Consider the following 26,960-nt stretch of genomic DNA (forward strand, 5'->3'; position numbering starts at 1 on the left):
AAGAAGTTTCAGTACCATTTTTCACTGGCTAATAATTATACAAATCAAATCTACGCCTAATAATTTAAACAAACAAACATAGTCCTCGAAATAGAGCATTTTCTTTCACATCTGCATATTTACATATTTCATAATGTAATTCATTTCACAAAGCAACCCGGCAATAGTCATTTTAAAATATGATAACATTAATAGCATCTCTGCTACAATTATTAAGAGGGAAAAGGTGTAACAAATATTAAAGGGAGAAAAACTGTGAGTTGTTATAATGCAGAATAAATTAATAAAGAAATCCACAGCTTTAGTTCATCTCCATGTGTCTGCTCTGCATCAGAAAAAGCCTAATTTAATATTTTGTATGGTCACTATGAACTGACATACATATTTTAATGAACTGTTGTTTATTTATACACATTTGAAATATTTTTATTTATATATATTAAGTAAATATGATTTTTTATTTATATAATATGAAACAATATACAGGTCATGCGTATATATATATATATATATATATATATATATATATATATATATTTTAAGGCATGTTGTGGCTAATTAAAAACTGCTGTGTTAGGGGAAAAAGCAAAAAAAAATAAAAAAATAAAGGGAACGTTAAGTGCACTTTAATGGTAAAAGTGCACAGTTCTAAAGGGTGAGAAACCTAAAATCATGATTATGCAAAAAAAAAAAAAAAAACTGAGACAGAGGATCTACTCTTGAATGTTTGAGAACGAGAATTCCATCAAAGGAGGCACATTTCATTCTTCCACTGAATGAAAGACTTCAGACATTCCCTTCAATGTGTCAGACGGCGCTAAAGATGCTTCAGACCCCTGTGCAGGAAAAAGTACACTTTAGAGACTTTATTAGATGATATTAACAGTGTTAAAGCACACAAAGGACCTTTAAATAAAGGGTTACTGTATTATCAGGGTTTGCGAGCGCTTCAGAGATGGTTAGATCTAGAGTTAGATTCACTCACTGGTGACGGTTGAGTATTTCCAATCTTACATGTTCCCATGCCTCCGTCTCGGGTGGAGCTCGGCGCTGGGCCGCCGTGGCCTGCTGTTTGCCATGGGGCCTCTCCGGATCTCTCTGTGCGTCCTTCTCCATTGTCTGTCACCTGTGGTCCACAGGGGGGAAGAAAACACACAATACACACTCTCTCAATGAAGGCTGAGGATGAGACGCACTAGGCAGGAACAGGGGCGGTGGAAAAAAGACACTGCTGCTTCTGCGTCACGCGCATAAATCACATGAAGAAGACACAGATAGATGTTCAACTGTACCCCACTGACAGACACTCACACACACATCTGAACAAATACACACACTCACACACACACACACACACACACACACACACACGTATGTATGCAAAATGCTGAAGATGCACATTAGATTTTAATACACATGAATTGGTGTAGTTCTTGAATTACGGTTCAAAAAAAATTTCAATTTTTGACAAGGCAAAGGCAACACAGCTGAATAATTTATATTATATTATAAACAAATAAAAATATTTTTCAACAAATTCACTATTTGTCAAATGTTTGGGGTCAAAGATTTTTTTTTATTATTATATTTTTTTTATGTCTAAAATACTGCATAAACACATTAGTGTAAATAAACACAAATTAACTTCATAAAAATGTTGTGGCCAAGGGTAATAAAACAAAATAAAATATATTATATTATATTATATTATATTAATAAAATAAAACTAACTTAAATATAAAAATATATTTCAACAAATTCCCTACTGTCTAAAAAGTTTGGGTCGGTAAGATTAAAAAAAAAAAATAAATAAATAAATAATAATAATTAAATTGTATTGTATTGTACTGTATTATATTATATAATATTATTAAAAACATGTTTTTATAATAAAATAAAACAAACTAATTTTTTTTTCACAATTTCAGTTCTGTTCAAAGGTTTAGGTTCATTAAGATGTTTTTGAAAGAAGACGCTTATGTTCATCAAGGCTGCATTTATTTGGTCAACAACACAGTAAAAACTGTAATATTGTGAAATCAAATTAACGGTTTTCCAATTTATTATTTTTTTAAATATGATTTATTTCTGTAATGTGCAGCTGTATTTCCAGCATCATAACTCTCCAGTCTTCAGTGTCACATGATCTTCAGAAATCATTCTAATGTACTGATTTACTGCTCAAGAAACATTTCTGATTATTATCAATGTTGAAAACAGTTCTTTAGTTTAATATTTGTGTGGAATCCAGAAAAAAGGATTCTTTGATGAATAGAAAGTAAGAAAAAAAAAAACTTTGCAACATTATAAACGTCTGCCACTTTTGCTAAATGTAATGCATCCTTGCTGTATAATATATACATTTTTAAATAATCAAGGCATGTCTTCCAAAGCGTTTTTCTGTATGAAGAACGAATAGCATTTAATCATATTCATTTTTATGCCCCAATATGAGATCGAGACCTAGTCAAAAACAGCTGTATTTACATACACCATCAGTCAAAAGCTTAGACACCCTTGACTAAATCTTCTCATAAATGTTTCACATGATCTTAAAAATAATTTAACCCATCAGCAAACAAAAGCTTTTCCTCACGACTGTTTTGAGGCCGATGAGACCAAACATACATTGTATCCTCTGACAGCACACAACAGCGCCCTGCATCTCTAAACACGCTCTCAGCTGACCCCGACAACGCAACAACAAAGACCAGAAGACAGGTCAATCCAGGACATAGATTAATGAGCCATGTGCGTCAACACATTGAGTACACACGCTGCCATCACAATGAGTGTCATCCAACTCCCAATATTAATTTACCAGCGCCGGTTTAAACCGGGTGGCTTTCACAATAGAATATTTACTTACAAAACAACTGTAGCACAATGAGGATACAAAGATGGGTTACGCACTGCTACAGCAGCACCCAAAAAACCTCGCAGGTCCGACTCCACACACACCGATTCTGCACGGTGTCGGATTATTAGTTCCTCTGTCAGAAATAACTATCTATTTTACCTCAAAATCAAACGAAGGAAATTAAAAAATATATTCTGCCTCAAGAAAGGAGAATTAACATTGTCCTTTGCATTGGGACCTTTCTTAAAGCACATTTCCCTCGCAACTACGGGAGAAACTATATATTTTTATTTTTCAAAATGATGTTCAGTAACAACTACAAGCAAATATGTCAAGATGTGGCCTCATTTTTGATTTATAGGTTTGTTGTGGTGGCACATTCCAGTGATATGATTCATTAAAATTAGTGAAATGTACTGTATGTGCTTGCATTTAAATAATAAAGCACAAAATATAAAAGGAACAGAATAGATGTTTGAAATATTCATAAAACTGTTTACGTACAGTATCTTTACTCAAAAGATGCTGAAACAACAACAACACACAATGCAACAGACAAATACATTTATCTGATGCAGGACCAATTAAACAAAACAGCACTAATGAAACTTGCTTCATGATTCTGCTCTGTGTTCCAGTAATGAGAATCAAGTGAATCATAACCCAAAGTTGTAAGACCTACAAATCAAAAGTAAAACGCATAAGCTCATTACAGCAATGCAAATGTCTAGCAATGCAATGCAAAATATTCTTTATTTTGTTAAAATGTATTATTTTTCTAATTATTATAAGAAAAAAAAATAGATATTTTCAATTCATTTTGCAATGCAAAATTTTTTTGCAAAGTCTTTATTTTTTGTTAAAACATAAAACATACAAGTATTTTACTTAAAATACAATAATAATAATAATAATAATAATAATAATAATAATATAGAATTGCAATAAAAATAAGTTTTCAATGCATACTGCAATTCAAAAAAAAAAAATTGTAATAAAAAATGTTAATAAATAATAAAACATTTATTTAAACACACACACACACACACACACACACACACACACACACACGCACACACACACACACACATCCACACTCGAAAAACCAACTGTTATTGTGACCTGGCCATGTTTTTGTGAGATTTGGCCCTAAGTGACCACTATTAATTCAAGTTTTACTAGGCTGTACTCACAGTGCTGGCCGGCGGCTCAGGGGACTCTGTAATGCATCTCTGTTTTGTGAGAAGATGTGTGTGTGGTAACTGCCCCAGGGGTTGATGGGAAAGCGACTGTGACCTCTTCACTGCAGAAGACACGGCCTGAGCGAAACGAGAGGGCGAAGAGGGCGAGTACGGTTTGGGAGCGGCGAAGCTTCTCAGCTTCTCTAGACTCAGCGAAGGTGTGGGGTTTGTGGGAAGACTCTTCTGACGGGACAATACAGATGCCGGTGGGAATTTGGGAGCTTCGGGTAGAGGCACATCCACCGTTGCAGGCGCATCACTGGCTCTAGCGGTGTCCTCAGCTTCACACTGCACCGGTGGAGGAGGGAAGGTGTCCAGTGCAGGAAACACATCTGATTGCGGGCTGCTCGCGGTTTCTTTGGGCCGGGTCACAGGACTGCTACAACTGCTGCTGCTGCTATTACTGCCCACACTCGCTCGGCGAACGACCGCCGAGGTCACATAATCCCCGGGTGTTCGTTTGTGCTGCGGCAGGCGGAAAGAAGCTGGTTTGGGTCTTGTTTTCGGTGGAACTTTCTTGAATTCAGTTCCTTCTACAGGGGATGAAACGGCAGCTATAGGAGAAGTACAAGGACTAGTTTCCGCAAAGACGTTCTGATGGCCGTTAGCAGCGACTGTACCATTGGAAACCGCTTTTGTTTCAGGTTTGTATTCTGCATTGGGCTCCAAAGTTAACTCTACTTCAAAGAAACGCAGCTTTTCGAGAGACTTCTGAGGCACGATGGTGTAGGTGGTCATGCCCGCTTTGGGAATGTATTCGCGGGTGAGCTCGTTGAATGGTTTGGGTTTGGGTTCTGCGTCTACGATATGCTTTACAGTATTTGTTTTAGAGGCTGGTGTGGACGTAAGATCCTTAGTTGGTTGGATCGCAGGCAACGGTGGTTCAGGAAGACGCAGCTCTTCTGTGGAAGTGGCCATGTCTCTTTTTAGGCCCGTTGAGGACTCCGATGGAGCGGTGGAGGGTTCAGTGCATGAGCTCGATGGCTCCGTAGAGGGTTTCTGGGACTCCATCTGCGTTTGAGTTTCGGTGTGAGCAACGCTGACCGAATTAGGGATGGTTTTAGGCGCTTGGTCTTCGAGGATGGACTCGGTGCCCTGTGCTTGCAAATCCGTATGCGACGTCTGGATGCCGCATTCAGTGGTTTGCAGCTCGCTGAACAAAGATGCAGGCTTTTCTGTGGCGCTCACAGAAACCTCCTCCAGAACAGGGCCACTTTTCATCACCTCTTCTGTTTTTTCCGTTGGAGGCTCTAGAGAAAGAGAAAACATAGTCATGCAATGAAGCCTTTTTATTCTGTCAAACTGCAAACTGTAACCCGTTGCACATCGAACAGCGCTTTCTTCAGAGATCATATCATGAGGAATCAGATTTTCCTGTTCAATCTTCTGAGGTTAAAGAGTTTGATGTACTACAGGAAGTTTCAGAACTCAACCACAGCATTTATTTAAACTAAGCTGCAAAAATATGACTCACAGGTATGAATAACAATTGCATAAAGTACACTAAAGTGTAACACTGTGTAAAGGTGCTGAAGGATCTCACCCATGGGTTGAAGCTTACCTATCTCTTCTGAAGGGATATGAGAGCTTGTGGCCTGGTCCAACTTAATCTCTCCATTCACTATGGCTTCTGCAACTCTGTCAAGGGAAAAAGCCATGCAAAGTTTAAAAACTACATAGAAAAGTAGGTTTAAAAAAAATATTGTGGGTTCGATTCCCAGGGAACACGTGGTAGGTAAAAAATGTTAGCCTAAATGCACCGTAAATCGCTTTGGATTAAAGCGTTTGCTAAATGCATAACTGTATTGATTTATTTAATTTAATAAAAACAAAAAAATAAAAACCATTTACATACATTTATAAAAATGAACCTAAATCTCAGGCATTTCTAGATTGATCTGGTTTGTTGCTAGGCAGGTTTATATGTGTTGGTGTTAATATTTATACAATTTTTTAATTAATTTCTATTTTTATATTTTCATGTTCATTTAAGTGTGTTTTAGTCTGTATATGCTCGTTTGTCATTTTTATTTTGTATTATTCCTATTCAGTTTTATTTTATTTCTATTCTGTTTTAGTCATTTTATTACAGTACTTCGATCTTAAAGCCATTCAATTTCAGTTACTTGGCAAGACACAATTTCTAATCTTATAATAGTTTTTTTGGTAACACTTTACGAGAAGGTCCCATAAGATAACCTTGTTTAATTCATTAACTAAGACTAACAAACAATGAATTCAATACATTCCTTACATAGAACTTTGTCTTTGTTAATAAAAATACAATTGTTCCTTGTTAGCATAAGACTAGTAAGTATGAATAAATAGAACTTTTGAAAAATTAAAATTAAAATTAAAATTAACTTTGTAAAATGAAATTAACATTAACTATGATTAATAAAAGTTTCATAAGTATTTGTCATGGTTAACTAATGCAGTTAACTAATGTAAAAAACGGAACCTAGTATAACCATTTCATCATATTTATATTCTAATTCTGTATCATTCATTCATTCTCATTTTTATTCAACGGAAACAACAGGCATAGTAAGGTTTTCTGATGGGTTTCCAAGCTTTTCTGGAGTGATTTGGCTTGTTTTTGAGTTGATAGGGTCCTTCAGGTTGATACTTTACTTAAGGCCTGTATATATACAGTATAATGCATTATAAAAGCAGTTTGAATGCATTAATTATGCACCTTATAATGCACTGTAAAATCTCATGAATAACTGTAACCACAGTTAATACACTAGAACACTTATCAATTCATTGTTACACTCTGCATTTTACATTTTTAAATATAATTATTTACGGCAAGATAGAATGCATTACAATGCACATTATGAATAATAATAATGCTTTATACACTTTATAATGAATTATGCATCAAGGCTTTATGTGAAGTGTTTCTGCTAGTTTTAGTTGTGCACTTAGATTTGTATAAAATTAACTTTACTGTAGAGTAGTACGTACTCTGCATCAGTGGACTGGTCACATGACGGACCGTCTCCGGCCATCCCACTTCCCAGAATCTCTGCATCCTGAGAGGGAGATGCCGTCCCAGCGCGGCCCGAGTCCAGAGAGATGTCGGCAGACAAGTTGAGGCTGCTGTCTTCCTCCTCCTCCTCTTCCTCCACAGCGGCCACCTGACCTTCTGCTCTCACGTTCATCTCCTCCTGTTCCCTGATCTCCTCCAGAGGAGACGCCAACGCCGCTTCTGCAGTGTAAGATCACGACAAATGCACAAAGTCAAATGCTTAGATATTACAAAGAGCAGCCCGATCCTTTGAGCTCTCCACTCTATCCCTCAGCAACACCAGCTCAGGGGTTTCCACATCCACTTGAAGTGATGCCCAGTCTCAGCTGACAGAGGCAGAGATCTGGCAGATGCAGCATTAATATGGACTGAGCGAGTGCCGTTAATTAAGACGTCTCGCTTCTCTCGCCTGATTCAGCTCTTCAATCGTCCTCTCAGGAGACCAGCGAGATGAAGAAACATCCAGAGAGCCGTCTCTGTGATCTCTCTCACACGTTTAGATTCAGAGGCCTTCTGCAGATGCTCTTTCTATCTCTGCTCCACTCTGAGCTCATATGTATGTGTTTTGGGGCTCTTTATTTATTTATTTGCCTTCTCAGTGTCTGGCAGTGAAGTTATTCATCAGCCAATCAGTGTTGACATGACCCGGTGTTGAAAAAAAAGCCTTGTGACACAATGCAGCTCAGCTAAGGTTGCAGAGGATTCGTAAAACACACTTGTAAGAAACAAAAGCGAGTGAATGATCCCTGCAGGGACTCTGGAGGCCGTCTTTGTAAAGTAATGAACAATAAGAAAAGTCTGCCTGCAGATTTCGGCTCGTGATTAGATGGCACTTAAACTCCTCATCTCACTTTTTTTTTTTTTTTTTCTTCACAGGAAACCCACGTCTTAAGATAAAATATATTTTTATGAGTGCTTTCAGAGATAAAGCGTATAAAAGTTAGAGAGAGATGTTTTTTTTTCTTAATGCATTTACTCCACAGATGTGCAATGCAGGTGAGCAAAGTATATGCAAAGCTTCAATGATTACAAGAGGACCGGTTTTATTGCATCTCTTACTTCCAGCACTGACATGGTCTAAACTGAAATTTGATTAAAGAACGACAGACAGAGAGATAGATAGATAGATGTGATCAAACTGTCTAATTATGAAGCATGGTGGTGTGTTACCTTGGCAACAGAGTCTGCAGTACAACAGTAATTAGTGAAAATAGACATCTCATTAAAATTTCAGTGAGGGCTCTGAGTTTTATAACTCTAAACTATGATATCATACTGTAAGATGTGGCGAAGCACATTCAGAGTCAAATGCACAGGCAACAGAAACCAAATTAAAGCAATGAAGGATTGCTTCCACACAATAAATGTTTTAGTAAAGTTTCTGAGCTTGCAGTTCAGGATGATTGTGACGAGAGAGACAGACAGACATACATAAAAAAGACTTTAAAAACTGCATGCAATAAAAAAATACCATGCAACCAAGAAAAAAATAAAAGGTTGATTTCTTAAATTGAACAGGTCAAAAAGACTCATCGGTGTCTACTTAATTAATCGTTAGGGAGCTGTAATCATTCAGTGGAACTGGAAACTAAATCATTCAATTTCTCATCCAGGAAAATGTCAGGTTGAACGCTTGCACTGATGAAATGTCAGAGCTGTGTTTACACCCAAACACACACCGCAGCTGCGGCTCATTTGTAACCGTGTGCCCCGTACGTGTGTGTGTGTGTGAGTGTATAACGTGTGTGTGAGTGTGAGAACGAGTCGAGCTAATACAGCTGCAAACATTTAACTCCTCCAGTAAATTCTCCCCAGCACAGCCTCCACCCAACGGCTCACATCCAGCACATCATGAGCTGCCTTCTTCTGAGATGCCAACACAACTCACAGCTTACTCTAGAATCTCATGTTTTATTAACGTCATGTTACTTTTTTTTTTTTATGACAATCTTCCTCATGCAACGGACCCCCATGATAAAATGTTTTAAGCATCTGTTTAGTCTCTTGTATAAAGACCCATTTTATATTATGCAAAATTGATATTATAAATATGTCTAAAATATAAACAGGAAGTTTCTACTACGCTACATTACTTTTCTATTATTTTTTGACTGCAATGTTAGATATGCATGTATTTATTTAGTCATTTACGGTTTTGAATCCAATCTTCTTGTATTTTAATCTACTTTTTTATTGTACGTTATTACATCATTTTCCTAGTATTTTTCAATATAGTCCAGTTCATTAGATATGTATTTATTTTAATCCATTTTATTTTAATCAATTACATTATTTTTCTATTTGAGCATTTATTTACTTACTTGAATCTAGTTTATTTTAATCTAATGCTCATTTATTTTTATCTACTTTTTTTTATTATTTTAATATTGCTTTTATCAATTATTTGTCAAAATTTTAAGCTTTACCAACAGACCCCAGTTTGAAAACCTTTGTTTGAATAAACAAATATAGAAGGCATATACACAAATTAGGGAAAACAGCATTCATTTAGATCCTTAGAACTGGCAGGTGTCTAACACAGAAGGTATCTAATAAGGCAGCATACACATCATTAAGATAGTAAAAGGCATAGATCAAATCAGAGAAAGCAGTGATGTGTTTATTGCACCACTAGGTGGAAACAAAGTCTTGAGAAAGTCAATTGCAAAACACTGTCACTGTCCCCAAATGTCCACCTACATCTCTGTCCCGTTCAAAGTACAGCCGCTGTGCTCATTCAAGCCCTTTAAATCCTCTAAATAATCAAATAAGAACTTCAAATAATACTCTTAACTCCAAATAACAACTTTTTTTTCATTACTTCTCCACATACTGCCAACAGATTACTGAGCACAAAACATGAAATAGCCAAGATATTAAATTCTCATAGCTCTTAGTGAGTTTGAGTTTAAACACAGAAGAGCGCAAATACGCCATTAAGGAATATTTAGAGAAGTCTCGGAGGTGGCATCAATGCATTTCATAATAACAATGTTGTGAAATTAATGTTTTAATTATTAAGTTTTGAATATAGAAATATGAAACAAATTTAAAATTACATAATCAAAATAAAACTAACCACCAGTAGGTGGCAGCAAGTCGCTGTCTTTGTCACTGAATCATTCATTCAAAGCGGATTCATTTAGGAACGAAGCAAGTGACTCACTGAATCATTCGGTCATTGACTCACTAGATTCATTCATGAATGAAACACCGCTGTGTTTGCATGGACATTCATCACAATCACACAACAGTGTTCCTAAAATATAACTCACTTAATATTAAGTTCTGTATAGAATCAAAAATGTATATTCACATTTGTAAACTCCCTTTATAGTCATTAAAAAGCTGTCACTCTTCTTAGTTTAATCGCGATATCACAAACTTCCATTTTAATGAATGAAGCTCTCCACACTGCATTATGAATCTATTATTTACAGTAGATCATCTCTACACTTTGAGGACCATAGAGAAGCATTTCTATTGGCTGGAGCCTGTAGGTATAATGACCAATCACAGAAGACGTCACTGCACAGTGAATCATAGACACAGATGTATTGCAACAGGTTTATGTGAAGAACTGGGATCACTTCTGTAGTCTTTTGAATGGATAAAGTATAGAAAACACTATACCCCCCCCCCCCCCCATTTCCAGATCATAATCCATAGCATATATCCCATGCATTCTAACATATACTTTCATGACATAAGACAGTTCAGTTGTGTTCAGACTGACCTGTGATGCCTCGGTCCTGTGTGGTTTCATCAGGAGGGGCTGCGCTGCTCGAGGTGGGGGGCGGAGGGGCCTTCCGCTTGGTGGACTTCTTGAAGGACGACTCTGTCGAGGACCCCCGGCTCAAAGGGGCCATATTCTGTGGAAAGCAGGCAGGGGGACAGTAATAAATATGACATATAATTCCAAATATTTGGCTGTGGGAAACGTAACCACATTCCCTAATGACAAGGTGATGAAATGAAACAACCCAGCACCGTGTTTATGTAGAAACAAAACAAATACTGTGAGTGAAAGCATGGGTTTTCTGCTCATTGTATTTGCAGAGTGCCGTTTATACTTAAATTCAGACGTGGTCTTTGAACTCAGGTCATGAAATAACAGGTTAAAAAGTCTTGTTTGTTTTTTTTACTTTAAAAGACTGCCACAACAATGAAGGATCACTTACAAAGAGTGTTTGGAAACTTAAACCACACTTAAAAATGTCTGAATGTCACTGCATTTGTTTCATTTCCTATAGTTTGCTTTAAATAAAATAAAATAAATATTTATTTTATAACAAACAAAAGAAATATATATTTATTTATTTATATTTATATTGTCTTGTTTTTTCTTTAGAAGTCTTTCAAGATAATGAAAGTGACACCAAAGAACCGAAACAACACTTAATTTCACTGCATTTGTTTTATTTTTTATAGTTTGCATTGCATTGCATAAAATAAAATGTCTGAATGTCATTGCATTTATTTTATTTTTTAAAGATTGTTTAATAGAAAAATAAAAATATTTAAAAAACATAAAAAAAAAAAATTTAACAAGCAAACTTAAGTTTGTCTTATTTTTTATATATATATATATATATATATATATATATATATATATATATATGTCAAAATTAGCGCGTTAACGCATTCGATTAATTTGAAATATTTAACGCGTTAAAAAAAAATAACGCAATTAACGCGGTTGCAGTTTTTTTTATTTCCAGTTGTGGCCATGTGTGTTCAACGTGCAAAGAAATATAGATAAGGAAAAAGTTTCAGTATAAAACTCTGCCGGATTACTCTTCAGTCTGCCACAAGAAACAGCAACATTAAAATCATGAACTCAAATGTCATTGTTTAAAAAAACAAAAAACAAACAATGACTGTTGTAACAGTGCGTAAATCAGACCTTTCTGTAACGCTAACGTTAATAAGCTTAAACGAAAATAACGAAATAATTGTGTAGCGGAGTATTTTTTGTACACAGTGCCGCGAACTGTCAATCACTCCTGTGCGCGTGCATCACTGTCCTCGTCGCAGCTGCAGCAACTTGCGCTCTCTCTTCATCAAGCTTTAAAACAAAAAGGGGACAAAAAGATCATATTGTCTTTGTGCATAGGCTATAGATTAATTAGATAAATGAATATCTAAATTTGTGCCTTGCCGTCTATGGTATTTTTTTAGAACTTAGAAAAAAGATGCTGCATCCAATGAGCAGCCAGCGGTGGCTGCAGGACGACTCAACCTCCGCAGACAGTTTTTAATGTTTATCAGACAATAAATACTCAAGATTTTGCTTTAGTATAACTTCCGGGACAATTAGGGCCAGATTCGGGAGTCGGGACAACAGTTTAGATTTCGGGACTGTCCCGAATTTTTCTGTCCCGTCTGGTCACCCTTCCTGAAAGAGCTGCATTACTTCATTAGCTTGAGTCTGACCTGCAGTGATAGGATTCAAAATTGGTGAGGTATTAGTCAGCGAATCATCTGATTCTGGTCCTGTTCTTGCAGTATTCAGAGTCTGAAGCCAAGAAAACATATTAAATGTTGTTGTTAACTGTATTTGATTTTTAACCGAACCGAGTGTGGTGTACACTCATAACGAGTTTCACACACCTTCTCCGGCCACGTTGAGTTGTTGACACTTAACAGCGGGAAAAGCGACACATGCGCTATTCACTTGTATAACTTAAGGGTGAATGGGTAATGTAGTTACTGCTCTGGGTGGGATGAATTAGGAAGCTTGCATTGTGAAGGGCGCTCTGAAAATCGGCAGTGCAGGTAAAAGATTAAAACCTCTATTAAAACAGATGTCCAAATGAGCGTACCGGTACGCTACAAGCACGTTATGGGCGCACGGAGAGGTGGCGGTACGCTCTCAAGAGCTATATTTGGAAGTGGCCGTACTGAGTACAGGTGCATACTGGCCACTTAAAGCACTGGCAATGACTATACTTTGGAATTTTTTTGCAGTCCACTTAGAATTCAACATGGAAATCATTTTTGTTTTTTATTGGCATTGATTGTTTTGAAATTCAAATGGTACTTACATGCCTGTGTTTTTATTTCTGTAATAAATATGGCTTTCAAGCCAACAGTTAATTTGGAGGATATTGATGGTTTATTGCAGGTATGTTGTTTACATGAGAAAATCTGTGTTACAAGTTAAACAAAAATTCCAATAAACAATCATATTTTGAATTTAAATAGTTTCTTTGTCTTGAGTTTACATTAATTATTTACATTTTACATTTACATATCCAAAAAGTTTCAGTCTTTTAATTGCGATTAATCGCGATTAATCGCGATTAATTTAAAAAAAATTGTGCGATTAATTAGTTAATTTTTTTTAATCGATTGACAGCACTAATATATATATATATATATATATATATATATATATATATATATATATATATATATATATATATATATATATATATATATATTTTAGATATAATGAATGCTCACTTACAGTGGCACCTAAGAGTGTCTGGGAACCTAAACCACACTTAAAGCTGCAGTCGGTAACTTTTGACGCTCTAGCGGTTAATAAACAGAACTGCTTGTGTCCTGCGGAAGAACATCGTAGCCGGAGCTACTTCTCTCTGTTTATGTCTATGAAGAATCACAAAGGTACTGGGTTACTCCGCCGCGGTATCCCCGAAGCAATCTAAAATAGTCTGAATATAAACACTTATTATAGGTGCACCCTAGTGATTCAGGACAAGCCAAAAACACGGTTTGGAAAATGGATTCATGGTGTACTCGCTTATTATATACATTTTTCTACATTTTGAACTCAAACAAAGTTACGGACCGCAGCTCTGATTGGTTATTTTTTTACCGGGAGCGATGGAGTTTCTGCAATTGGCAATAGGACACTGGGAGGAGCCAGAGGAGCTTGATTTTTTCACAGATAATCTGTCTCATATTCTACTGTCAGGACATAATGACAGGTTTAATAAATATGTAAAAAAAATTTTTTTTTACAAAAGTTCCCTTCAGCACCTTTAATGTCTTAAAATATTTTTTATAACAAGCAAAATATAGTTTGTCTTCTTTTTTTCTTTAAAAGACTTTCTTTTTTGTATAGTTTGCATTGCATTGTATAAAAGGTCTGAATGTCATTGCATTTATTTTATTTTTTATAGATTTTTTTTTATTTTTTATAACAAACAAAATATATTTTGTCTGTTTTATATTTTTTTTAATTCAAGATATAATGAAGGCTTACTTACAGTGGCACCTAAGAGTGTCTGGAAACCCACTGTAAACCACAATTACAAATGTCTGCATCACTTTGAGAAGAACTAACTTCAAACGTCCACTGAAAAAAAAAAAAATCACCAAACACCAGCTGATTAACGGTCATTAACGGTGACGTTAGTAACCAAGGCATGCTTTTATCATTTAAATCTACCAAACAACCTTTTATTTCAATATTTTGTTAGAAGTATTTGTGCTGTCTTTCTTCCTTTTACTTTGATATTTTGTATGCAATGCAAATGACCTTCAGACATTTTTAGTGCAGTTGAAGTGTCCAATGTCTTCACATATTTTGTTTTTATAGAAGCAATAATCTAATACAAAAGAAATTTTACAAATATAGAATTTTTTTTACAAGAACTAATAATATAATATAATATAATATAATATAATATAATATAATATAATATAATATAATATAATAAATCAGCTTCATGTTTGTGGATGACCCTGTACTGCATTTAAGCTTCAATCATTTTGACCCAAGAAAATCCTGGTGAAATTGTGCAGAATCCTTCCTTATTTGATGCAAAACTCTATTCTTTGCTTTCTTATGATCCAAAAACGTATTTAAATGAAAGAAATCCCATATTTCCTCTGTGCTCTCAGACTTTTGGACTCCAGAGCATGTTCGTGGCAAGCTAGTTAATATTAACTGGAGCCCAGAACAGCGCTACATACCTGGTTGCCTTCGAGTTGCACAGCAGTTTGATGACCGAGGTCTGTAGGCATGCTCTGTGACATCATGTTCGGCGGCAACGGGGCTCGTCTTTTCTTTGGCATGTCGGAGGGCATGGTGTTGGAGTCGTATGTAATGGGCGAATGCGCGCTGAAGGAACTCAAGCTGACCGGCCTCTGCTTCCTGTGCACTGGAGATGCTGGTGCACTCACGGTCGTAGACTTTAACCACAGACAGCCAATCACAATTTAGCACACTCCCAACCAGAGCCAATCATGAGTAAGTAAAGTATTTCACCATTTGCATAAAACAAATATGACCAGGGAATGTTGACACAGAAGTGAAAACACACACACACCTTTAAGCTTATCCCAACATCACCAGAAAATCTCAAAGCATGTTATCGGTCTCTTTTATAGACACTCACCTGTTCGGATTGCTTCTTACTTCCTTTACGAAATAAGCTGAATCGCCTCTTTTCTTTCTCCTTCTGGATTTTCTCTTTCCCGTGATGAAATACTTCTGTGATCCGATGCAGTTCAGTTAGTTTAGTTCTGTTAGACACCCTTAACTAATTATTTACAGGACATTCATATAATAAGGAGATTTTAAGCCATTAGAGAAATTATGCTACTTTTTTTTTTAATGACATCACTTTCAAATAAATAATATGTATTATAATATTTATAATAAATAGTGTATTTATAATATTTGGAATAACTTGTATTTAAATTTTACAAATTAAAAAAAAATTATTTAAAAAATCTAAAAATTATTATAATCATTGATTTATTTATTTTAAAGTTGTCAATATTTTTAACCTTTTTATTATTATTATTACTATTACTACTCCTACTATTATTATTTAATTTATATAGAGCCTTTGCTGAGCTCAAAGATGCTTCATAATAAAAAACAATAATATGACAAGCATACAGTCAGTCATATCGATAATGGACATTTGTCTAGTCTAAAACAAAGGCAAGTGAAGTTGCATGTAAAAACTGTGGAAAGAAGGCTGATTATTTTTCCAATAAAATGGAAGATGTGGTGTATTTAACATCACTTACCTGAGTAAGTCGGAGATGGAGGCAGACTTACTGGACTAATAGGACTCACAGGGCTGATAACTGCAAGAAAAAAAACAAAAATGAGTATCTCAATGTGACCTTATGGAAACCGGTCGTGCATGATTTCATACGAGTCATTTTAATGTACTTAGCATAAGCACACACTGGGTTCTGACCTTTGGTGTCTCTCGCATACACTTCCCTCAGGCCAAAATCATTGAGGGAGCCGCTCAGGTCCAAAGTGTCTTCAGAGTGGACGTTTCGTGATAAAACCGTGGTCTGCGGGTCGAATTCACATTTCTCGCAGATCGCCGGAAGCAGTTCTCGTAGAGGAACCCGAGGACTCACCCGGAGAATGGTTTTCTGGGTTTTCTTGTAGTCGATTACTAATCGTACGGTTGCCTGAAAGAGACAAGAGAAGGAAAGTAAAGGATTTTAGAAAGGATTTTGTGCGGTTGGTTTCAAAAACTCATGAGATGCTTATGTTGATTGTGCTGTCTTATATTCCTAATATACCTTGTGTCCAAGTATATTAATTAATATTAAGTATGTACAGAGAAACATTTTTGCATTTTTGTGCTGCATGTTGCAGTGTTACTATTTACATTTCAAAATAAGAGTCCCAGTGTATTTCGGCCTTGTTTATAATTAAAAGTTGTTTTTTTCTCCTCTGGGCATTATTAGTATTTTGATTACACAATTGTATTTAATTTTATTTCCATTTACAGAATACAATGTATTTAATTTTATTTAGTTGAATTTCATTTTTCCATTTCATTCATCGTAAACTATTGTAGTTTCTGGCTGGGATGCTTCTCCGCAGGAAGTAAAGACTAAAACCATTATTTGACACATATTAATCAATATATGGATTTTATTATTATCATTAAAATGTGTGTCCCATTCAAGGAGCACTCGCAAGTATGCAAGTATATCTCAAACCTGTGGGAAGCACTGAAATATACATCATGTAAACAGTATAGTATACACACGCATTATGCAAACAAAAACATAGATATTATATATGCATATGCTATCCTATGTAGACAGTAGATGGCAGGACGGGTTTGAAGCAGAGCTGGTATGAGAGTTATGCTTTTTATTTGGTGTAATGTGATATTGTCTGTTGTTCGTTATGATGTGGACTGTTAGCATGGTACGGTCATGCTCCGCCGCTTATATCTAGAGTCATCTAGATGTACTTCAGACTCATCTCACAGGGTGTGGAAGAGCAGATCTGCTTTTACTCATGACTAAACGATAAAACATGAACATGACATAACACTAAGATTTACAGAAACTTTTCAGCTTGACGTCAGCATCCAAATGGATCATATTTGGTTTCTAAATACACATTTTTTAGTTCAGAATAACAAGCTAATAAAATACATTTTTACTAATGCTAAAGGATAAAATGTTGCGGTGTGCACTATTTGCAAATTGTATTCTCTGTAAATATATATAATGATGATGAAATAGTTTTACTAGAATCTGCACGTGTGCCGTGCACAATACATTTATCTGTTAATATTTATTCATTTCTTAAAATAATAAATATTAATAATAATAATAATTATTATGATTATTTAAATATTCCTGAAGTATATAGTATGTGTACCGTGCACATGTATTTTTCTGTAAATAATATGCAAGTTAATTACTTTACATACTAATAATAACATTATTATTTGTACTATTGCTTAACTATATAGTAGGGCTGCACGATATTGGGAAAAAAATTACATTTCGATTTTATTTGTCTGCGATATATATTGCGATATGAAATCTAATCAAATTTTTTCTTACCAACAAAAATGGGGTGAGCCGATTTACATTCTCATTTTAAATGATTTAAACATCGACACCATCGAGTCAATGAATTCGCGAGGGAGAGAGAGCAAGACAGCGTTGTTTAAAGCACTCTCTCTCTCTCTCTCTCTCTCTCTCTCTGTCTCTCTTTCACGCACGCTCTCTCTCTCCCACACTCTCTCTCATGCGCTCTCTGTGAATCACATTCGTCAAGGGCCAGGGAGCAGCTGACCCGTACAGTTAATGAATAACAGATCAACTATGACAGCCTACATTGCACATCCTGCAATGTGACTATCATGGATTCGTACATCGCGATATCGATGCTTAAACGACACATCGTGCAGCCATACTATATAGTATGTGTACTGTTTTTATTTTTGTATTTTCTGTATTTTTTCATACTTCATTTCTTAAAATACTACTACTACTACTACTCATAATAATAACTAGTGCTGATGTACTGTATATAGTACGTGTACTATGCAATATATTCTATTTTCAGTAAATATTTGTATTTCTTAATGATAATAATATTTTGAATGCTGCTGAAGTATATACTATGCATGTACTGCGTGCACTATTTTAATCTTGTATTCTCTGTAATGTGCAGTACACAAGATCGCACACTTATGATTTCATGATGGACAACTTTTCGTGATGGATGAACTAGATTTTGTAATATATTCCCGTTTATTACTGTGAAGATCTGCGGTGTATAACGTGCTATATAAGTAAATGTGACTTGGCTATGCTGAATTCATATTTAAATGAACTGTACATGAGAATACCTCAGGCATCTGGGGTCCTGTCTTTTTGCTTTTGTCCTCCATGCCTTTAGGTTTCAGCAGGATCTTCTCAGCCTCTAGCGCTCCGATGAGGGCGTTGGGTTTGAACTTCACATGGTTTCTGTTGGTGGTGACGAGCTCTATGGTGTGGCCAGACGGGTTCAGGTGGTATTTTGCACAAAGCATTACCAGCAGGTCCATCATGGGCTGGCTGAAAAACACAAAAAAGGCAGAAGAAGTGAATATCAGTTGCTATCAAGCCCTTTGCTGTCATCTCATTGTGTGTGCCAGAAGAAATAAAATCAACAAAAATTAGTAAACGATGACAAAAGTGACTTTATCAGGGGTACTTTTCCATTAGGAAACAAGCATCTGATCTGTGAAAGATCTTTTCCATTATATTTTGTTGAGTCACAGCCCCAGGAAACATGTGACTCTGCTGTGGGGAGTTTGCAAATGTCAAAGTTAACGACACAAGCTTTGCTATCTGTGAAGCATTTAGGATTTGCATGCATGATGTTTTACTGCAGGGGTTTCCAATGCATGTCAGCGGTCTTTCACTTGATTGTTTCTCAAGTGTTCACCACAACATTGATACAGTATGAACACAAAAGGGAAATTCAGAAGAATCTGTGCACGCCTTTCTTCCCTGTAACAAAATTCCTTTAGTTTTCCATGGAAAAGCAGACTGGTTTGCTGTAATTAATGCGTAAATATTGACAATTTTAATTTTTGCATGAACTTTTCCTTTCATATTGCATTCATTTTGAACCACGAAGTGTGAAAGAACAATAAGGATCATGTCCAAAGTGGTTTCTTATCCATTGGCTCCCACAGGCTTCAGAGAAACCACGACCTATACGCTTGACACATTGCATACTGAAAGTGTGGAAAATCCTTTTGAGACAGATTATGACACAAAGCTTTCCATCTGCTCTTGAATTGCATCTGCGATGGCTTTGGAAACACAGAGCCAATCATTTAATCCTGATAAGTGGGAGGCCAGCGGGTTTGGGTGGCACAAATTTAGGAAAGCAGGTGAAGAATTTGATTATTAATCCTATACTGAATTTGGTTTCAGTTTTAGCATGAAGGGGGCAATAAAGTTGAAAACAGGAAAATCCGGTTTCATTTACAGGTGTTCAGGATCAGAGAACAGAATAAAACGATGATTAAATGGTGATGACAGAAATCTGAAAAGAAATCTTGAAATCTGAGATCAGGATTGTGCAGGGGAAAAATAAATTGTACTCTACCAACCCATCGTCAAAGCACAACCATGCAGTATTTTTAGGATCAGATCAAATAAAATAATTAAATATTTGATTACATATATTTTTATAGACTACTACGACTACTACTACTATTAAAAATATAAATATTATTATATTATGTAGAAACCATTAAAATATAAATTGTTCAATTTTATAATATATTATTAATAATAATGATAATAATAAATTATTTACTAGCACTTCTACTACTACTACTACTACTACTACTGCTACTACTACTAATACTACTAATAATAATACTAATAATATAAATAATAGTAAATGTATTATTATTATCATCATCATCATCATTATTATTAGTAGAAGTATTCATCAATTAATTAATTGATTGATTCATCTTTACGAGAAGTGCCAGGGGATTTTAAATGACCACAGAGAGTAAGGACCTCGGTTTAACGTCTCATCTGAAAGACGTAATAATAATAATAATAATAATAACAAATAAATTATACTACTATCAGGGCAGCGCTGAAATAATTGCACACCTCAGAACGTTCGTCAGCCAATCAGATTCAAACATTCAACGGGCTGTTGAATCCTTGAATCTGATTGGCTGATGAACTTTCTGAGGTGTGCAATTATTTTCAGGGAAAAGCACGGCGAACGTAGTTCCAGGCAAATCTCCTGACCGCATTACAATTCATATCACTTCACATAGTTAACTGTAATAACGGTTATGCAGTTTGCAAATAAAGGTGTTGTCAGCGATACCCTGATGATTTGATCAGTTAGCCTTTTTACCTTTTACTTAAAGGCTACACATGCCATTTCTCCCTAGCGATGTAATAACAGCGCTGTTTAGAGACGCACAGAGGCATGTTAATTCACTAATTCACACCAGCTCTCTCTCTCTCTCTGTGTGTGTCAATCACTCTTGCTCTCTTTCTAATAACTTCAATAATAACTGCATTAGAATGCTATCAACGGCTCAAGCCTCCATTACCAGCTTTAAAACAGCATTTTTGTACTAGCAAAAGAGGCATGAATGAGATGCAGAAGAAAAAGTCCTACTCACAATAGAGATTTAAGTACAAAAACTGGAAAAATCCCTTTAAATAAATCATTGGATGCCTTGAGGTTTGGTAACCATAGTATAAGCGGAATAACTGACCCCAGGCCGTTGAATCATTAGAAAAATAATGCACACCTGAAGTGGTGATCTGGCCACGACGCGCATATAATAATGTTACACACACACACACACACACATGCATGCATTCATAAAGGTCCAGACCAAAAGTTTGCACACACCTTCTCATTCAAACAGTTTTCTTTATTTTCATGACTATCTCTCGGGGAACTCCTTCAAGACTGTTGGAAGACCATTTCAGGTGACTACCTCTTGAAGCTCATCAAGAGAATGCCAAGAGTGTGCAAAGCAGTAATCAAAGCAAAAGGTGGCTACTTTGAAGAACCTACAATATGACATAGTTTCAGTTGTTTCACACTTTTTTGTTATGTATATAATTCCACATGTGTTAATTCATAGTTTTGATGCCTTCAGTGTGAATCTACAATTTTCATAGTCATGAAAATAAAGAAAACTCTATGAATGTGAAGGTGTGTCCAAACTTTTGGTCTGTACTGTATATACTGTACATATATATATATATATATATAGATGGTGGTGTTAGCCCCCAGACATTCTCCTTCCTCCAGAGACACAGGCACTAGCTGGTTTCCTCTGCCTCATGTTTGCCCCCAACATGCCAGACTCGCAGAGTACGTGCACCATTGCTCTACTGATGAAACCCTGGCATCACAACCTCCACAGGGTAAACCTTAGCATTTCAGCCTGCCTCCTTTTCCCGTGGGATAGTCAGCTCAATGGCGAAGACTCTTAACCTCAGCTGACCATATGACAATGTCTGGCCGGAGGGTAGTTGTGGTTATTTCTCTTGGCAAGACCAACAATTGCCACTCCCTCCCGGGATTGATGAAGGGGTTTCTTTTTCCCAGTGTCAACTTTGGAGTTTCGGGCATGTGGTTTGCTGCTACCCTACTCCTCTCTAGGATTCAGCCAGCTTGGCCAGGACTTGGTCATGCCGCCACCTGAACCTGTCAATGCAACCTTGCATCCTGAAAGGATATGATTTAGGCCTGCCCTGGTGTTACCAAATAGGGAGCAGCCAACCTCATCCCCAAACCACTGGGGTGTGGTTAAAGGAGCATGGGAGGGTATCATAAAACCGCCCTTATCTGCCCAGATGATGCACTTAATCGCTTTAATTTATATTTTGCAATAATTGCAAGGAGGTAATGCAGAACTGGATTAAAATATGAAGTACTGTAATGGTATTTGGCCGATCATTAAAATGAATCCCACTTCAAAAAGGTCTTTCTGGCACACCTTTAACAGTTTAGATGAAGTGAGATGAAGTGTTGAGGACAGAAAACGCCCGACACTAAGCCTGGTACAGAGAGTACAGCAGGGCATTGAGCAAATGATCCCACTGTTGAAATCGATCAAAATGTTCAACGATAATCACAAACAGTGTACAGAGATGCCGGATTCCTGTAACGTCATCTCATTCCTTGAACCCAAAGCAGGCCTGATTTGTTGCAGGATCATTGAGAAACACACCGCCCCACCCAGCTGACTCACCGCAGCAATCATCCCATTCGTTTCAGAACAGCTTCATGATCTCACATACAGCTCAGCTCAGAGACCAACACCTTCCATGCAGAAGTGAAGAAAAGTCGTTAAATATGAAGTTCTGTAAAACGGAGAATTCCATAATCTTTCAGGTTGTTAGGACTAAAGAAATGAACAGCTGCGAGTAAACCAGTGTTTTTATGCACTCATGCTCAAATGGTTGTTTATTCTGTTCTGTCAGACAAGCACCATGTTCAAAATAGTTTTAAGGCAACAGGATTACATCATAAACTTTCTGAACAGTGCTATTTGAAAAAGTAAAGAACTAGTTTTGTAAGATCAGAAGAGAGGATTTGTAAGCAACGGTCGCTTGTTTGGGCACACACAATGTTAATATAGCAACAGTGTTTTTTTGGCATTGTGTCCTAATAAAAAAGTTCTGCAAAAGCCACAAAATGTCAAGGGTTGTGTCTAAAGAATAGCCAACAAATTCCTCAAGCACATCTGAATATTCGGATCGGTTTTCAATGCTATCAGTCTAAAATATTTACCAATTATAAATTCAATCTTTTGAAAATTTGCTGCTAATAAGTGACAGTGTTGTTGTTGATAAACTTAAAAAAAAAAAAAAGTTAAAATAAGTGAAATGAAAATATTAGATAAAAAAAAAAAACTTTATGTTGCCATGTCAATTAACAAAAAAAGTTGTAGTTGAAGTACTAAAATCACTTGAAGCTAAACCTGAAATAAAAATAAAAGTCAAACAGAAACATTTCAATTAGGGCTGACAAGTTGATTAATCCTGTCCAAAATAAAAGGTTGTGTTTAAATAATGTGTGTGTGAGTACCATGTACTGTATATTAACAAATTATTTATAAATGCTCATGTGTAAGAAATTAAAGAGCGTGAAGCAATGATAACTGTAGCCAATCACAGTCATTATCTGTTGAGTGCATGAACACAGTGGCCAATCAGAAACTGACTGGAAATTAAGTTGGTACTTCTGACAACTCTAATATATTACATAAACAAACTTATTTTGGAAGTGATTAATTGCAATTAATCGATTTGATAGCTACTAAAATATCGTAGTTTCTAATAACAATTTTAATAATCTAAAATAAAAACAAAAACGAATAAATCTAAACAGTGTATAAATAACATCAAAATAAACTGATCAGTTAGAATGAGGAGAGAGTAGCTTGAATCTACTTAAAATGCATGGGAAAATTTTTGTACTAGTTATTTATGAATTTACGGTGTTAAAAGAATAATAATTAAGACCCACAGGAACCACAACTACAAAGTTATATTGCTTTGACCTCATTTCTCTTTAAACATGCATGGTATGACTCGGCTCAGCTTGGAACGGTTTGCATTTCCACTGTAGTTTAGTATTGTGTAAAAGTGGGCGGGATTATTCACATGTAGTGACAATTCTGTCCGGCCAATCAGTGATCAGCAGAGTTTACACGTCATGTTTTGGTAATGGTATGGTTCACTTAGAACCTCAACCGAGGTTGTACAAAAAAAAAAAAGAAAAAAAGTACCAGGTATTGTCCCCAGTGGAAACCTCTACATAAAACACCCCCACCAGACCCCTCACCTGCCGTGGATGACCGTGGTCTTCTCCAGCCCTTCAGGAAGGACCACGGTGAGAGTCAGGTCCTGCTCCAGCAGGTTCTCCTTCTGCTCCATGGCAGGGTGAGGGCAAACTGGGAGCTTGTGACTCAGCAGTGGAGCATGCAGACCTTTCAGGACAGGAGGTGGAGGAGCTGCTTTGTTTTTCGATGATCTCCTGTTAAACAAGGACAAAACATCTCAATCAATGTAAATATTAAGAGTTAACTTTGAAATAATGTTGATGTTGATCAAATTGAATCTTGACAAACAGGATTTCTTTCCCTGTTCAAGTACACACTAGCTTTGCTTGTATGCCTGTTAGCGAATGTCGAAAATAGCTGCTTGGGGGATCCATAAAGACAGCAGACGAGTGATCAGACATGACTTTACACATACTCGGTTACTCAATCTCACCTGCTGTACTCAAACATCTGCTCTAGAACAGACTACCATAAATCATCGGTCTGTTTACACACATTTTGATCGCTTGGTTTGAACCAGAGTTCAGTTGCATCCTCCTGCTGCACAGATCTGTTTTCACACTGTATTATTTGCATCAGAACAGCAGTTTGCTTTAACAATTTTAACTGTAAACGAAAAACGAGCAGCTTTAGTTTGAAAACGTTGCATGATGATTCTTGAAAGAAATTAATTCTTCTCCACTCGAATAAGCAGCTATTTAATAAGAGGGCTTTGGATGCACTTTACACACAAGTCACAAGACACTGGAGTGATGTTATTCATTCATTCCAGCGGACGAGGATGAAGCTCTGAGGAAGCCGAGCATGGAGCTGGTCTCTTTAAATGCAGCAAGTGTTAAGAAAAAGTCACCGTCTCAGTTTTGAAGCTGACTGCCACCACAGTTTCAGCCACTGTCTCTCTTTGAGGTCTGTTAGTAATTAGTAGAAGTCATCATTAATTGACCATTTTTTCACACTATGTCTGATCCATGAGCCAGAAACATTGTGCACAACTTCACAAACCTACGTTCAGCCAATATAGCAAAAACACAGTCCTGTTGAACACACTGAATTTAGAGAATACGGACCGTTGAATCAAGATTGTAGTGCATTAATGCATGCTATATGACAATACCACAAGTGCAACAGTGACTTGTACTGCATTATTATTTGCGGTCTGACACATTTAGGAACGCAATGCAATACCAGTGTGCATTCACATGCATGTAATTGCATACAGTATATTCCATGTTTTTGAACAAGCTGATTTTAGCTACTGTGACTTTAAGACTTCCATGTAAAAACCCTCTTTGCATGTGAAATAACAATGCAGTCACATCCAATAGTTTAACACCATCCTTCAACAACAGCGTTCAAAAATCAAAAATGTTATCTTTAAGGGTACAACAGCTTATAACTAGGGCAGTACCCTTAAAATTACAATGTTATACAGTATCTACTTCTGATTTAACGATATGCATCCTTAAAAGGAATATCTCACTCAAAAATTAAAACGATACAAGTTTTCCATCCAATATGCAGATCAGTTTGTTTCTTCATCAGAGCAGATTTGATGGACTGAAGTCTTGTGGATTATATTGTTTTTATCAGCTGTTTGGACCCTCATTCTGGCGGCACCCATTCACCGTAGAGCATCCAGTGGTGAACAAGTGATGTGATGCTACATTTCTCCTTGAGCGTTTACTTAAGGCACTACTTTGAATCTTTTTATAGGGGTAAATAAAGTACATTTTAAAAGGTACCCCCTTTTTTTTTTTTTTGCAGTTTAATTTTGATTGACTCCTTTTAGGACTGGGAGGAAATGATCAAGGAACAGTTGATTCCTATGATCTCTTTAACTCTTATTAGGTTTTTAGGCTAGCACTACACAATGCTGTCCAAAAACGTTGTTGCTCAATGTGGTCATTTATAGGTTACAGGGCATTGAACAAATCAGGCCGTTTTTACCAAATGAAGCTGAAAGGTTTGTTTGAATGTCAATTTAATCCAAATATGACGACTCCAGAGAGACGATAGAATGACTGAAAATTCTGTTCAACAAAACATCTGTGTATTTAGCAGTGGGCATCAAAGACACAATAAATCCCCAGCAACCATCTGCTGAAGTACTAACAGAGTCCACGAATGTCTCTCAGCAGCAGATAATATTTTATATCAATTACCTGGCTTTTTTATTTGCCATACAAGATTCCCTAAGGATGGTCGGGAATAGTCCAGGCCCGAGGAGCAGAGCATAAACATTAGGCAGGAAGTTGGGAAAGCCCCTGAAATGTGTGCATTAGCATAGCGTGTTATGTTTGAAGTGGCTACGACAGGCCAAAGTAAACACAGGGCTTTCTGACATGGTAAGCAGACACACTCATGACTTTCAAAACAGACGTTTCAAATAGCAAACGTCCCATTAGTGTCAACCAAAGTGCACAACAACCTACACCTAAAGATTTATTTGTAGTATAAATGGCAAAATGTTTCTCTTTAAAGGTGCGGAACTTCAAGCAATAAGAGTCAGAATAGAATCAGTTTTATAAGATTAATTGAATTTATCTATGCTATCTGTGATCAAAACACTAAAAAAAAAAAAAACATAACGGGACTTTGCACACCATACAAGAAAAAAATAGGACTTTAATGGGATCACTTCAACAGCAAATCTGTCTGTAAACTCACACGCAGACACCTGCGCAAATATCGCCCCAGACACTGCATGCACAACG

The 26,960-nt window shown here is 36.3% G+C and overlaps 1 protein-coding gene across 5 annotated transcripts in view; it reads right to left on the minus strand.

The window, feature by feature from the left end:
• Positions 1-548: 548 nt before the first annotated feature.
• cobll1b (cordon-bleu WH2 repeat protein-like 1b) overlaps positions 549-26,960 on the minus strand; it is a 53,659-nt gene continuing 27,247 nt past the window's right edge. For 4 of the 5 annotated variants that reach the window (XM_026271179.1, XM_026271178.1, XM_026271181.1 and 1 more), the window contains 12 exons: positions 24,249-24,440; positions 18,754-18,961; positions 16,330-16,555; positions 16,154-16,213; positions 15,511-15,605; positions 15,086-15,304; positions 10,875-11,010; positions 7,075-7,318; positions 5,663-5,739; positions 4,054-5,351; positions 986-1,126; positions 549-836 (listed from right to left, as the gene is read on the minus strand). In XM_026271179.1, the coding sequence (XP_026126964.1) occupies positions 762-836; positions 986-1,126; positions 4,054-5,351; positions 5,663-5,739; positions 7,075-7,318; positions 10,875-11,010; positions 15,086-15,304; positions 15,511-15,605; positions 16,154-16,213; positions 16,330-16,555; positions 18,754-18,961; positions 24,249-24,440 (2,971 nt within the window). In that variant the 3' untranslated portion in view covers positions 549-761. The remainder of the gene's footprint in view (positions 837-985; positions 1,127-4,053; positions 5,352-5,662; positions 5,740-7,074; positions 7,319-10,874; positions 11,011-15,085; positions 15,305-15,510; positions 15,606-16,153; positions 16,214-16,329; positions 16,556-18,753; positions 18,962-24,248; positions 24,441-26,960) is intronic. The other variant, XM_026271180.1, reaches the window with a different exon arrangement.

The sequence above is a fragment of the Carassius auratus genome, chromosome 9, assembly GCF_003368295.1.
Source record: "Carassius auratus strain Wakin chromosome 9, ASM336829v1, whole genome shotgun sequence".
NCBI classification, from domain to species: domain Eukaryota; kingdom Metazoa; phylum Chordata; class Actinopteri; order Cypriniformes; family Cyprinidae; genus Carassius; species Carassius auratus.